At 49.1% G+C, this 14,698-nt stretch overlaps 1 protein-coding gene across 2 annotated transcripts in view; it reads right to left on the bottom strand.

The window, feature by feature from the left end:
• PDLIM1 (PDZ and LIM domain 1) overlaps nt 1-12,672 on the bottom strand; it is a 36,639-nt gene extending 23,967 nt beyond the window's left edge. The window contains exons 1-2 of one of the 2 annotated variants that reach the window (XM_072340591.1): nt 12,473-12,672; nt 2,568-2,719 (exon numbers count right to left, since the gene is read on the bottom strand). In XM_072340591.1, coding sequence (XP_072196692.1) covers nt 2,568-2,719; nt 12,473-12,568 — 248 coding nt within the window. In that variant the 5' untranslated portion in view covers nt 12,569-12,672. Of the gene's footprint in view, nt 1-2,567; nt 2,720-3,369; nt 3,460-12,472 lie in introns of those variants that run through there. The other variant, XM_072340592.1, reaches the window with a different exon arrangement.
• Between the last annotated feature and the right edge of the window lie 2,026 nt (nt 12,673-14,698).

Below are 14,698 nucleotides of genomic sequence, written 5' to 3'. Positions count from 1 at the left end.
CATTCTCTCCTGCTAGTACTTCGACCCTTTTTTAACAGCGACATGTGTTAGACACGATTTCCTGCCTACAATCTGATCTGAAATATTTCTGGACTGTTACCATCATTTAGGAAAATACCGAAACAGGAAACATCGGAATGCTGTTGATATTCTCAATCAAGTACACAGTACAAACAGCATTTCCTTTACCAGAAGTGTTTAAGTCTCTCTGGTTCTCTACATTTACACTTCTCTTAAGTAATCACCAGTGCAGCCAAAGATAAGGACATTTTAACCACTCAGCTACTGCTAAAAAAGAGGGTTGCATAGATGCATATGAACACACATAGTATTTGTTTAGCTGTGAGGAAGAAGCACAAGAACAAGATGAGCATAGCACCATACTTCCCCAGAACACTCCAGCCTCCAGCTGTTTGCAGCCAAGGGTCTTTCTGCAGCAGAGATACTATGTTGGTATATACTGTCCTTTACAGATTTTACCTATAAATACATCCAGTCTCCTCTTGAACTCATGTACACCTACAGCATTCACAGTATAGTCACAAATCATGTCCCCACTGTCACAACAGCGGTGTCCCTTCACGGAACTGAAATCTTTGACATGAACTCCAGCAAGCATCTGTAAAAATCCCTCCTGGCACAGCCATGCTGCTACCCTGAATGCAGATCTGACAGCATTTTGCACACATCTCCATGAGCAATCATTTAAAATTAATCAAGTATTAACTTAAAGACCACTGAAGATCCATAACAACAGTTCCAGTTACTGAGCTGTTGCCCTGTCAGCCCCGGAGCCTTTGCCAGCAGCCCTTGCCAGCACAGCTGCTTTGTACATGGATCCAGCTCATGAGCTATAGCTGTAGAGCATGGAGAGCCAAGCCAGGAGCTGGTGGTGTTGAAGCACAGGCAATATCCTTCCCCCTATGTATCCAGGCAGCTGGTTAGAGAGCCACATCCACAAAAAGATGCAGTTACAGAGGCCCATAAGGAGACAGCTGAGGGCTAATGATAAAATAACCTCATGAGAGAATGACCAGGAAAGAGTGTGATGCACGACTGCCTTTTGGCATTAAAGCAGTGCTTTTTCCTCTGGAAAAGCATCCTGTGGTATCATAGCCCCAAATACAAACATCTCTAGCAGCTATCAAACCTCCAAACAAGTAAGCATTTCTTCCCTAAGCAGAATCTTAATCCCAAAGAACAAAGAGGACCAAAGACTTAAAGGCCCTTAGAGCCATCTAAAATGGATTTTATACAGGGCAATGAGCTACACTATTAAACCCTGAGGTGGAAAAGTAATTAGATCATTGCTTTTCACTTCTTTGCACTATTCACTCTCTTTGGCCATTTAGTCAGCAGTACTTGTCAATCAGTACAGGAGCAGTCTGTCACACTTCATGGTGTCTCATTTAAAGATGGTTTTGAAAGAGAGTTGAGCAGTTTCAGCTCAAAGCCCTGCATGGTTCCACTCAGCTGCACAGGCAGCTAGAAACCTGCCTGCGGGCAGCTTCCACACCCAAGGCTGATAAGAACATGGGGCAGCTGTAAAGTTAACGGCTTGGTAATTAACATTAGCAAACACATTTTACAGACTCAATGATCTGTAAGACTGAGCCTGCTCAGCAGCTAAAAGAGCCTTGGCCTCCTCTCCTCTCTCCTAGCCACAACCACACAGCACTGGCTTGCTAACCAAGAAGCAAGACATTTTGGGGCAGCCAAGGAGCACTCCTCTGCCGGAAGGCTGCCACATTAGGGGCCAGCATGAGAAATGCCGGGGCTAGCAGGCTGCCATGCCACTCACCACCCATTCACACTGCCTTTCCTCTACTCCTCTCTTATCTCCGTGAATTCCCTCAATGAATTATCAGGCTTTTTTTGGCCAAGGCCCATCATTTCTTCCTGACCTGGGAAATAATGCTGAATTGCTAGCATTACGCAAGTTACAGTAAAAGACTTTCTGTCATCATAGAAGGGTCCCAAACAACTGAACTACTGTATTACTTGAGGCATGCTTTTGCATCTCCCTTGAATCTGCTGTGAGGTTGGTACCCACCGCTGCAGTCTGAAACAAGGGTAAATCTCAAGCATCCCACCAGGCTCTGGTACTTTTAAACTTGAAAGAGAGCAATCTTTCTGAGTCTATATGTGGCAAAAACTAGTCAATTAATAGTTTGGACAGCACACAATCACACATGTTAACTGCTAAAGTATTGCAACAGGAAGAAAGGTAATCTCTGGTCACCTCCTCTGCTATGAGTGAAGTTTTCATGAGACCTGTCTTGGATTTCTTACTGTCAGACACCACAGAACAGGTTGACAGACACTGACAACTTATCCGCCAATTTCTCACTGGGAATATTGTTTTCATAAGGTCAAAGTGCAGAAAATGCAAGCAGCGTTAGGATTAAAGGCTGAAAGGCAGCACCCTCTTGCAACCAAGCGCCTGGTCTTTCAAAGCAGTAAGAGGTCAGGTTAAACAAACTGACTTTATAGGACTGCTGCCAAACCAAAACACAGCTACTGCTCACTCCACATCTCCCCTCTCCCCACCCACCGTGGTGACATACCTGCTGACCGTCAGGGTGAGCTCATCTGCACAGTTCTTGATTTTGTTCTGTGCCTCAAGGTGCGTCATGTTATCTGTGTTCACTCCATCAATGGCTATGATCTGGTCTCCTATACACAGGTTGGCTATTGCAGCTTTGCTACCTGGAGTTACCTACAAGAAAACAAAACAGATGAGTAGGCTTCCCAAGTAACGTTTGAAAGATGGCTGGAGCACCCCAGGCTTCTCTTGCTGGTGCCTGAAAGCAAGAAGATAAAAACTAACCAAAGCAAAATGTCAGCAGAAACTTATCTGGATACAAGTCTCTTAGCACTCCCCTATGAATGTTATGATTACAATTCTCTTCTAGCATCCACAGAAAAAGATTTTGTAGGGGGTGGGGGTGAGTAAGTGACAAAATAGGACAAGGGGGAATGGTTTTAAACTGAGACAGGGGAGGTTTAGGTTAGAGACTAGGAGAAAGTTTTTCACTTAGAGGGTGGTGACACACTGGAACAGGTTGCCCGAGGAAGTTGTGGATGCCCCATCCCTGGAGGCATTCAAGGCCAGGCTGGATGTGACTCTGGGCAGCCTGGTCTGGTGGTTGGTGACCCTGCATATAGCAGGGGCTTGAAACTAGATGATCATCGCGGTCCTTTTCAACCCAGGCTATTCTGTACTTCTATGAAAAATAGTATAAACTGCCTTTGTAGTTGTAACAATCACAAGGATCTACATGATGGAATGGTAATACAAGACACATGATGACAAAGGACAAACACAATAGAAAGGTGTTACAAGGAAAGGAAAAACAGATGGCTCACCCATCACTGAAGACTCAGGCTCACAGGGTAAAACTCCACAAAAGAGAGATCACCAACCAGAGAATTTTCCCAGCCCTCAAAGTCAGCCCGCAAATCAGCCCTCAAATGGGGTCTAAGAGAGGTGCAGCCAGGCTCCAGCCCTACCAGTCACACAGATGAATTGCTTTCACCTGTGCTCCCAGGGCTGAGCTGTTGCTTTCTCCAGGTGCTCAATTAGTGTTTCAGGCCATGCCTCAACAGTTACCATACAGTAGTAGAGAACAAAACACTGAGAACACAGCTCTATTCTTTGCAGGACAGTGAGGTGATCTCCAGAGCAGAATTTGCTGCCAGGAAATTCTGGCTTCTACAAACTATACCAGAAAAGGGAGAGGATCAGAGTCAATGTCAAACATGAACACCTTTGTCTGCATCATGATCTCATTTGCTCCCTCCTTCGTGAAAAAGATTTGGGCTCAAGGTTTTGAACTGTACCTTTAACAAGCTAGTTTAGCCCAGGAACAGGCACAACAGCCTCACTGACTTCAGTGTGATCAATCACAAAGCAGTGCTTGACCTAACAAGTGGATAGTGATGCAGAAAGGCACCAGAAAACTCATTTTTAAAATGCAATCTGACCATACTTTCCAAAAAATCACCAGCAGCATCCCTAGCCTCCTATCCTGGCCTCACCTTGATACAATCTGATGTATTACATCTCCCTTTTCATGCATGATGCTTTGCTTCCCAGACATATTCCAGCATTGCTAAAGAGCTGCAGTGATGTCTGAGAAGTGATGGATGGGAAGGAGCTCAGGGTGATCTCACTGTGACCCCAGGCAGGAGGCACTATGCAGTAACACCTCCAGTACAGTGTTCCTTGTGAAAAAAGATCCCAGCTAAAACTTGGCATTTTCAAGCTAATCAACTGAAAAATCTCACTCATTTTTTCCCCTACTTCTGCTAAAGAGATGTCCTTTTAACAACACAACTTCTTTGGACTAGAATTGTTGCCTAGACAGAGGGTGAAGAGTGCCACATCTGCTTGCAGCTTTGCAATCAGTACATAAGATTTTGTGCAGCTTTAATGATCCTGTGGGAGTTGTATCATAACTACTGTGACCTTTCATCAATTATTTAACAGGCAGAGGAAATGAGAAGGGTGGACTGCTCCCAAACAGGAGTTCAGATTAAACATGCCTTGCAGCTGGGACACACCTCATTTATGAGTTTGTTGCAACTGGTATTCATTCTACACATTCGTGCTAGGTTTCAGCATGCTGGAAAGCAGCTGAGCAAACCCTACAGAGCCTTCAAACATAAACAAATGTGGTTCACAAGATTTAGAGTGCTCCTAATGCAGGACTGGATGGCAAATCATCCCCCCTAGGGAAACATTCTCCTCCTAGGGGTGTCATGCATTAGCTGCAATCACTGGTTTCCCTGGGCTAAAAATGCTCAGCCATCAGGAAGGCACTGATGAAAAAAAAACAGACAAGGCACCAGGCAGACAGAAAATCTGCTTTAAATGTGAAGATTATTGTCTGCCAAGCTGTGGCCCTCAGCTCATAAGCAGCCCATGGGATCAGTCAATCCTGCTGGTAGCCATTGCCTCTAGAATATCTTCATGTAAAACCTGTAACAGAGACAGACAGCAGACATGAAGAAATCTTGAGCACTGGAAGGGGCCTACAGTCCTACAGGATTTAGGAGCTGCTGTTTGACAAACCATGAGACAGACCCCTGGGGACAGCATTACACCCAAGGGAACATGCAGGAGACATACTGTGGGTAGCACCCTAAGTGCTGGGCCTTAACCCTAAGCCCTGGGTTCCTTAATGTCTTTATCTCCTCTGTTGATAGAAATGGGATGGGGGCACATTACTCAGCCCTGGGAGGAGTGCTGAGCGCAGCACACAGTCAGTGATTCATTTTTGATCAGACAGGATTGCCAAGTGGTCAAGAATTACAGTGGATTAACACCCACCACTGGAACGCTGCCGGAGGTCAGCCGTATGGTTTGCATTTAAAGGCTGACAGCCTATGCAGCATTTGGCAGGCTGCTAAAAATGATCCTGTACCACAAGCAGCAGTTGAGCCCAAGCAGCCAGGCACTAAGATACAGTAATCTCCCACAGAAACCCCAGGAGCCACCAGGATGTGAGTGTGGTGTCTGCAGGGACATCTCAGCCCTTTGCCTGCTGTGCTTGTGGAGTCACGTTCCCCTCCTGTGTCCACTCAGGAGGAATGTGAAATATGAGTACTGCTCTCGGCCAGATAAGAGTCACTGGCAGCACAAGGGCAATTACACCCAGCAGGTACCATGCAGACCTCTCCCCTAAGGGAAAGCCACAAGGATGCACGGTAATGAAGAAGATAAGCAAATCTGCCAAGAGGAAACGTTTAAAAAGCCAGCTCCTTCAGTTCTTGACATAACTTGCCCTGAATTGTAACCTTCCAGAAAGCATTTCCCTGCAACATCCAGCTTATGCTCTGCCAGCATCACTCATAGCAAACATGTCTGCACAGAGCCCAGGACCTCACAGAACCCATCCCCCAGCCCTTTAGGATGATTAACGCTACTAATGATGCTGCCTACCCTCTCACAGTACAGTCTGGGCTCATTTCAGTACCATCATTGTTGCTTTTGAGATATGTTCACCTACCAGTTAACTCAGGAAAGCAGAAAATGTTCCTATTTTCTGCTTCTATTTGTGTGGCATCCCTCCCCGCTCCATGACAGTGGGTAGGGGTGCTCAAAGCACTGGAAGGTATCAGCCAGGCTGACATGATCCAATAAGGCAGACTAAAAATGAAAAGCCTACAGGCTCATGAGCAGCCCACAGATTGCAGACCACCTGGTACCTGGGGGCTGGGAAGCAGCAGCTGGTACACAACTGGATACAGCTGCACTGCTGCATGGGAGGGTGAAGAGGGCTGGAAGGAGCACAACCTGTAAGCACAAGTTTTATCATGTGCAAAGGCAGGGCTTCCTGTCTCATTCAAGGCAGCTCCCAACCAGCTCGGGCTTCCCACACTGCATCAAGCAGCCTCTGGCAGAGGGACCACATGGCATCAGGACACTACAACGGCTGAATGAATAGCACTGCACATCCTGTAACATCACACCCTTAGGCTCTCTGGAAACAAGCCATGCCCTACCTCCTCGTGTACACCCAGAGGCAATTGTGTGATACTTTGCCATTAGGTCATTTCACTGCTGAACAGACAATGCTGAGGCATGTTGAGCAGAACTGTTTGATACTGTATCCAAAACAGCTCCCAAAGCTGATGTAGGTGTTGCCCAGAGTCAACAAGGACGCTCTGTCTGGCTGGTGTAGACATCTGGCCTGGGTTCATCTGTGCAAGTGAAGCTGTCTATGTTGAGCAGTTGCCACAAGTTCAGATATGTGAACATGCCCTGTGTGCAGGATCAGACCTCCAACAACTGGGCCAGGAGGCAACTGCAGCTTCCATATATCCACCTCAGCAGGTGGGAAAGGCTGGAGATTGCGATGGATCTGCCTGCCCTGTGTTACCGGTGCCACCACAGACATCTAGACACAGGCAGAGCACCAATCCAAGTCCCTGCCACCAGCTCAGTAAAAGTAGGAATGAGCTCAGATATGTTCTTCAGCCTAGGGAAAAAAATGAACCCCATAATCCACAATTTTACTGATGCAAAGCTCAGTGTGGTAGCTAACATCTAAGATTATGTGATGGATGGACACCTGGGCAAAGATCCTGCAGACTCAGGGTTGGTGGGGCTAAAGAAAAACCTACATGATTTGGTCATACCACACGGTGAAGATTAATGTTCACGTGCACCACCTGGCCCTGCTCTACCTTCCCTCCACACACACACTTTGGGCTCTATCTTGCCAGTACCAGCAGGAGTTTGCCAAGTTCCAGGTTTCTCACCACAGGTGGTTTGCCTGCTGTTGTTTCCCTGCCTGGAGCCCAGCAGCCAACAAAGGATTTGTCTGTGACACGTTAAGCTCCAAGCTTGTGTATTTGGGCAAGTGTGTTTACACACTAGAAAATGCTTTGATTTAGCAGAGAATGAGATGTATTTGGCTGCTTACCCAGCACCAAGCCTTCTTTATAAAACCTCTGTCTGTCCCAGCGCTAGCCAAACAGAACCACACTTTACATCTGCTGCAATCAACTCCATACATGCTCTCTAGCAAGCTTTGCCATTCCTTTGCAGGGACATGTGGCATCTCCTCTGCAGATAAGGATCCAAGTGGCACCGATGGGAACAATAAGGGAAGCTGCTGCCCCACTCCCTATCCATTCAGAGGCTCTCTCAGCCCTCTGCAGTTCCTCACAGACCCCACAGCCTCTGGCACCACCTGATACTCCACACCTAGACACACACCTGAAGAAGCGATGAAAAGATAAGAAAGCAAGAAAATTAAGAATAACAGTGTGGGAAGAGACCTGGATAAACAGCACCTATCTGAGCTTGAGAGGAAAACCCAGCTGTGCTTCTGCTGGACCATACAGTCATACAGTAACATACTTATAAGGCCACCAGCAACAACGAGACATCCCTGCTGATCGGTTTAATCCTCCCCACCCACACAGTGCTGTTTTACCATGAGTAATGCACTCTGTGCCAGAATACTATGCTAAGCAGCCACAGCTTCTCCCAGCAAAAGCATGCAGCTGGGTCAGCAGAGATCAGAGGCTATGAGAAAATGCAAGCAGGCACGTTCCCCATCCCTGCTTATTGGGGAGTGGGAAGCACAAGCAGGTTCTTCACAAGCAGACCTGTGAGATCCCCCCTCCAAGATGCAACAGCTCCACGCACTGCCGCAATCGGATGCCGCCCAGCCTGGAGCTCACTCAGAGGATTAAGAGCAGGAGAGCTCAGACACCGCCTGGAGAGGGCTGACCTCAGCAAGGCAATGGGGGATGCTGGTCAGAGTCCCGACAGTGCACAGGAGTAATGCTAGAGGCTGTGCATTCTTACAATTCGCTTTGCAATCTGCCTCACATCAAAATACAAATGCACAGAAGTATAATGTTTTCTTACAAGGCCTCAAAAGCATTACATAAGTTGCTCATCAGCAGAGCGTTCCCCGATGGTTTATCTCATCCTCTAAATAAAACAACATGTGGTGAAATCAGCAACCATCTCAGATACTGTGTCACAGTCCAGAACTGCATCAATTGTTTATGCAGTTAAGGCCTCTCTTAATTTCCCTGCTTATACTGCAAGAAAAAAAAAAATCTTCCCTGTTTATAGTAAGAGAAAATAAATCCATTTGCTTCAGCGCTTTTGATGTAGCACCCTTCAAACACAAAGCATTTTACAAACTCTGCCTGAGGTGCCTGCACAGCTCAAGGGACATCCCTGCCCTGGTACCACAGGACAGGAGAACACATTGGGAACCAATAGATTTCCATTTCCATGATATGTATGAATTAAGATAGAAGAGTTTCCCAGCAGTGGCAGCTCCATAGGGCTGAGCTTGGTACAGTTGCTCCAGCCCAGGCTGGTGGGTGAAAGCTGCATCCCTAGCAGCCATGCCTCAGAGCCACCTGAGCCACCTCCACCTGGGCAGGCCTGCAGACACAGTGCAGCCTGGTGAAAGGACAAGGAGACAGCTCTTGCAGCAATGCATAGCATAAGGCTCTGGGCATTCCTCCCAGATGCTCTCTGTATGTCCTCATAACTTCTCGCAGGTGACTGTTAGGCCCTGGGTAGCAAAAAGGCGAAGGCAACATTTCCCTTACTGGTTCTGCCTCCCAGCAGTAGTGCAAAGGCAGCTGAGGGAGGACCAGGGTATACACTGGGAAGATCAAACATACATATCATGGCAGCCCAGGTTTTGCTGTAGTTTTGCTCCAAAAACCCTTACACATTCCTGAAAATCCTATTCAGTCAGCCATGCATTCACTCTAGCAGGGTGCTCCAGGCATTACCAAGGCCAACGTTTGGAATCATGAATTAGGACTACCTGCATCTCTTTGTCCAGGTTTTTGGCCAGCACTGCTCCCCCAGAGTGTGATAGCGGAGATGTACAGTCCCCACACCTGTCTCACCCCAGCTTGTAACACAGGTGGCTCTGTAGGGGATACTTGGTCACCACCATGGCCCAGGGCTGCTCCATCACACCTCAGCCAGGCCAGGTCCTTTTAGAGCAAGAGTATCAGCCAGCATCAAACCAACCTGGCAGCTCCTCAGCCCAGGACATTCAGCCCTACATTTGGATCACTGAAATTAGTTTTGGCACTGTCTGTCTTGAAACCACTTTTAAAGTTGGAAAACACTCAGTTTCATACAAAAATGTAGACAAAAAAGTGCCCTGACTCTGGCCAGTGCCAGAGTCTATGACAGACACCACTCTATAATGGGGCTCGAGGCTTCTTGGGCTAACATAATGCCTAACACAACTCCCATTTTAGCTGTATTTTGGGTCAAGCATTCAAGATCAACACGCCACTAGCACATAACATAAACTCAGCTCAAGAGCAGGGTTATGGGACAGTGCCATGTATATATTCAACTCAAAACAAAAATCCACTGTGTTTATCAAAATAAAATGCAAACAAGCAGGAAAAAGCTCGTATTACCTGAAGGACAGAGGGGGATGGGCTCTGTTAACCACATTGCTTTATCACATATCTCTCCATACAGCACGTTCATTGCTTCCTCCACCAGCCCTGCTGGTCTCACAGGAATTTAACTGGGAACCACCCTGTACAGCTCCACAATCACCATCATCCTGCAGTGTGTCCATCCATGGCTCAGATGGTACTTGGGAATAGCTCTGCCCCATTGACTGACCACCTGGTGTCATCGAAAGACACAAAGACAAAGGTCTTCCCTACTCCTGTAAGGGCATCCAGCAAGCACTGGCCTAGTGGTCAAAAAGACAACAAAGGAACAAAGACAATAACGTACACCAAAATCCTATAGTGATTAAAAGAACCAGAGACATCTGTATGGCATCCCTCTGGAAGGGATGGGGGCTCTATGAGCAAGTCTCATGCAGAATACTTATCTCCATGCTTGCTCTCAGAGGTCCAGCACAACCCCAGACCCAGGACTGTGCACACAAGAGGACGCTGCAATGCATCTGAGCCTGAAGCAGTTCTGAAAGCACGGCTCAAGTGGAAAGGGGGTTAGGGCAGCAACAAAAGACAAGAAAAGAACAGTTGTGGATATATCACTGTTTTTCATCTGTTACTCTCATCATACACAACTAGACACCAGTACCACACAGCCACTGCTGGCCAGAAGCTGAGGGGCAGAGCAGGTTGCTCTGCTGGCTCTGTGCCCACCATACCTCTGATCCTCATCCTCCCTAGCCTTAGTATTGAGTCATCCAGCTTGCTTTTACATCCCAAACAGTCCTGCCTCCCCCTCCCACCATCGAGACTGGGAGAAGCCCTCCTGAGGGCAGCCAGTGGTGGAGAAGACAAGAGAGCAGCAAAGCACTGAGGTATGACAGAGATGGGGGCCATAAATACCAAGACAAGCGGAATAGCTCACCCTGGGCATGACACTGCCCGAGGCAAAACCTGAGCTCCTGACAGGTAAAGCGGCCTGAACGTCTCCTTGTTTCAAAGGGAGGTGTAGGGCACCCAGCTCAGGGCTGTGACCAGAGGGACCAGTAGAAAGACTGATGGCTTGAAAGTCTGGAGCATGAATTAAAAGCATCAGAGGAACTGCCAATTGCCAGCATTTTCATCACCAAAAACAGAAGGGCTATTTTATTACGTTTCAGCTTCCAGGGTCACAACCGGTTTCTCCCAGGACAGTTATTTCAGCCACTTTGCTGATCTATGTCCCTTGGTATGCAACCACAAGCACTGACAAAGACAGCCAAGGAGAAGAGGTGGGAGCAATGAGGTAGGGCTGCAGACATACTTCTGCCTGACAGTCTCACTGGAAGGAAACAGCAACAATTACCAAAACAATGCAACAAATATCACTTCCCTTACGCTAAAGCTACTTTCATGTCCAGAAAAGAGATCAGAGACAAAATTAACAACAGCCCCCCTCCTGCGAATCTGACAGCACTGCCATCCCTGGAGCCCTGTGGCATGCAGGGCCCACCAGACAGCAGGACCGGCAGCCATGATGGCTGGGGGCATCTAAAAGAAAGAAAGAAAGAAAGAAAAATAAAAAGAATACTTTTTGCCACCCTGTTTCTCCAGGAGGGATTCACAGAACACAGCAGCCTGGTCCCACTGTCTTCAGGGCTAGATGGGTCCTGGGTAAGCTGAACTAATGCTTGATCTAGCAGTTGGCAACCCCAGCCATGACAGACTGTTGGAAATGGGTGGTCTTTGAGGTCCCTTCCAACCCAAACCATTCTGTGATTCTACCAAATCTCACAGGCCCCAGCTGAAGAAGGGCTGCAGGCTGTCAGATGTACTTGAGATTAACATGGTACTGGATGAAGACAAGTGGACAGCCCAGATGGAGGCTGAGCAGCACACCTCTCAACAAGTAAAGGGCAGCTGGGAGCTCCTTGTTCTGCACAGGAGGAGACATGTATGCACACCCTGCTTCTTGGAGGTGCCTGATTGCAGCACCGGGCAGGGCATAGTGATGCCTGTGTGCAGGTGGGTACCAGGACAGAGGGAGTAAGGCCACAGCCCAGCCCTGGTGCTTGGCTGGCAAACACTGGAGTAGAGGTAGGCAATTTAAGTTACACCAGTGTAATCTCTTGGATATGAGGCTTTAGCCGTCATTTCCTAACTCATTTTTTCTTAAGTAGGGGTAAGAAGGGCTTAAAGCAGAAGCAGGGAGAGTCACATAACAGAGGTTAATATTGCTTCAGTAAACAATGGATTTTCTATCTATACATGGCAAGTAGAAGCGGACACGCGTCCCGTAGCAGAGCAGCACGGTCAGTCCTATGGAGTGAACTGCGACGCCCCGAACCCTCGGGGAGAGAGTGGCACCAAGCAAACACACCTGGCCGCGGAAACAGCTCCGCCCTGTGCCAGCAGCCACCTGCCGACCCCAGCTCGGCTCCCACGGACGCACTGCCGCTTCGCTCCGCGCAGAGCCGTACCCGCCGGCAGAGCGCACGGCTCCCGGGCAGCCCCGGCACCCAGCGCCGCCCGCACCGCCCGCCCTGGCCCCGCGCAGCCCTACCCGTGAGATGGTGAGAGGCTGCTCGAAGTCCCGGCCGCCCACCAGGCGAAAGCCCCAGGGCCCGGGGCCCGTCAGCACGATGCGGTGAGTTCCCATGTGCGCGGCTACACCTCGCGGAACACCCGGCAGCACCGGCTCCGCTCAGCACGGCTCCTCTCGACTCGGCGCGGCCCGCCCCCGGCCCGCCCCCATGCAGGGCTGCCTGCGCGGCCCGGGAGGAGGACTGCGCCCTGCTCTGCCCCGGAGGCGGGGCGGCATCGCTGGCTGGGCTTCACCGACGGTAAGAGTTTGGAGAGGGGGGGGAAAGGCAAAAAACCAAAAGCCGTCCCGCCGCAACTTAAAGCGCGATTCTTCCTACCGCAGTTTGCAGGGCTCAGCACATTGCGGGGCAGTTTCGGGCTGCAGAAGTCAGGAGCAACGCGGGACAGCACAGCTTCGGGCAGTGTGGCTGTTCATGTAGAACTCGACGGTGGAGGTGAGAAGTGACCCTACAGGACAGCTGAGAACTGCTGAATAAAGGTGGTCTCTTGGGGGGGGAATTGCCATCTCCCCCAGTTTATTTCTGATTCTTCATCACTGTAGGCAAAATTTTGCTGTTTGGTTGGCTGTTTTTTTTCCTGATGCCCTTAGGGGTGCTACCAGCAGCCAATGAAAGCATTCTTCCTACCAGCCAGCAGTGAGATCACACAGGTGCTGCTTATCCCAGTGCTGGACACAGCTGAGAGCTGGTGTCCCCTTTCTGTGGACACCTGCCCTTCAGCAATGTGAATCATGCCCTCTCAGCTTCTCCTCAGAAGACATGCTCCAGGCCCTGATCACCTCTGTAGAGCTCCCTCCAGTAATTCCCCGCTTCTCTTGTACTGGGCAAATAGATTGGGATGGAGAGGGTCACCGGTAAATACAGAGGTCTGGAAGCCTTTCACCATCTGTAGATGTCTCCTTATGCCCAGGAACACACGTATACTTCCTCCCAGCTTTCAGCTCTTGCTGAAGACAGATGCTCCAGACAAACCAGGATACCACATCAGTCTCAGCTAACAATGGAGCTTTCTGCCTGCTCTTCTCACTGGGGCCTGCTTAATACCACAGAGCACAGTGGAGTGCTCTAAGGAATAAGTCCATTGTGCAGGTCACAACTGGGAGCTGGCGACTTGGGGCCCTCTCTCCCCCTGGGGCGGTGGTTTCCCCACACAGAGCCTCAGCCATGCCCCCAGGGAGGTGTGGTGAGGAGGGTGAGATGCTACAGCCAGGTTGCTTACCCACCCCAGTCACAGCAAAGCAAGGGTTGGGATGGTGGGAGCTGCACTACAACGATGGGCAGCTGCTCTTCTGCTTTGTAGCCTGCAAAACTGAAAGATGTTCCCAGCCCTGTTGTCTTTATTTTTCTGTAAGATGCATCCCAGAAGTCCCAGCCAGCTGTTCTGCTAGAGGGCTGGGAGCTGTGGTATGTGCTGCACACTTTGCTTTCAGTTAATGCTATGGCCAGAACTGCCTGGGTAGAGTGCAGCTATTTGGCAACCTGAGGGGCTGCAGTATGACACCGTCCCTTGGTGGGGTCTTTGTGGGCATGAGTCTCACAGCCACTTCCCTGAGAGTGACCAAGCACGGCGCACATCAGGTTGAGGCTGCACACAAAACCATGGCAGTGGGATGAGACTGGAGGGCTGGCACTTGCAGGGACTTAATATCCTGGAGAACAATCACCTCATTAAAGATGCCAGTTATTGACTCTTGGGCTTTGAGTCCCTTCACACTACAGAACTAGCACAAGGGCAGCAATGGGCACTAGAGGTCAATAACTGAACACAGAGGACACAGCTGCTACCTGCCACCCTAAGAGAGGGTCACGGGGGAAACCACTGGAAAAGGCACCTATAACTTCCATAGACACGGGGGCAGAGAAGGATCTGAACACTATGAAGTTTCTTTGTCATTTCACCTTTGCCAAACAGTGGGCTCAGGTGTGCTCCCAAGCTGCCAGTTCTGCACCCTGACCTCTTGTTACTGAGGGATCTGGGTGTAAAATGTTTTTTCCTCTGTTTTTACACCTAGTTTTCTTCAAGAAAGAGCCACAGCTTGCCTGGCTCATAAGAGAGGCCTGGTGAGGTAAAGCTAAGGTGAGAGCAGGATCTAGAAGCATGGGGTGGCAGATGTCTACAGCTCAGAATGGCCAAAGCCACTGAGAGCCACAGAGAGCACTGATACAAATGTGTATTGCTACAGGAA

The sequence above is a fragment of the Excalfactoria chinensis genome, chromosome 6 (assembly GCF_039878825.1).
Source record: "Excalfactoria chinensis isolate bCotChi1 chromosome 6, bCotChi1.hap2, whole genome shotgun sequence".
NCBI lineage: Eukaryota > Metazoa > Chordata > Aves > Galliformes > Phasianidae > Excalfactoria > Excalfactoria chinensis.
This window is presented reverse-complemented; position numbering and strand designations above follow the sequence as displayed.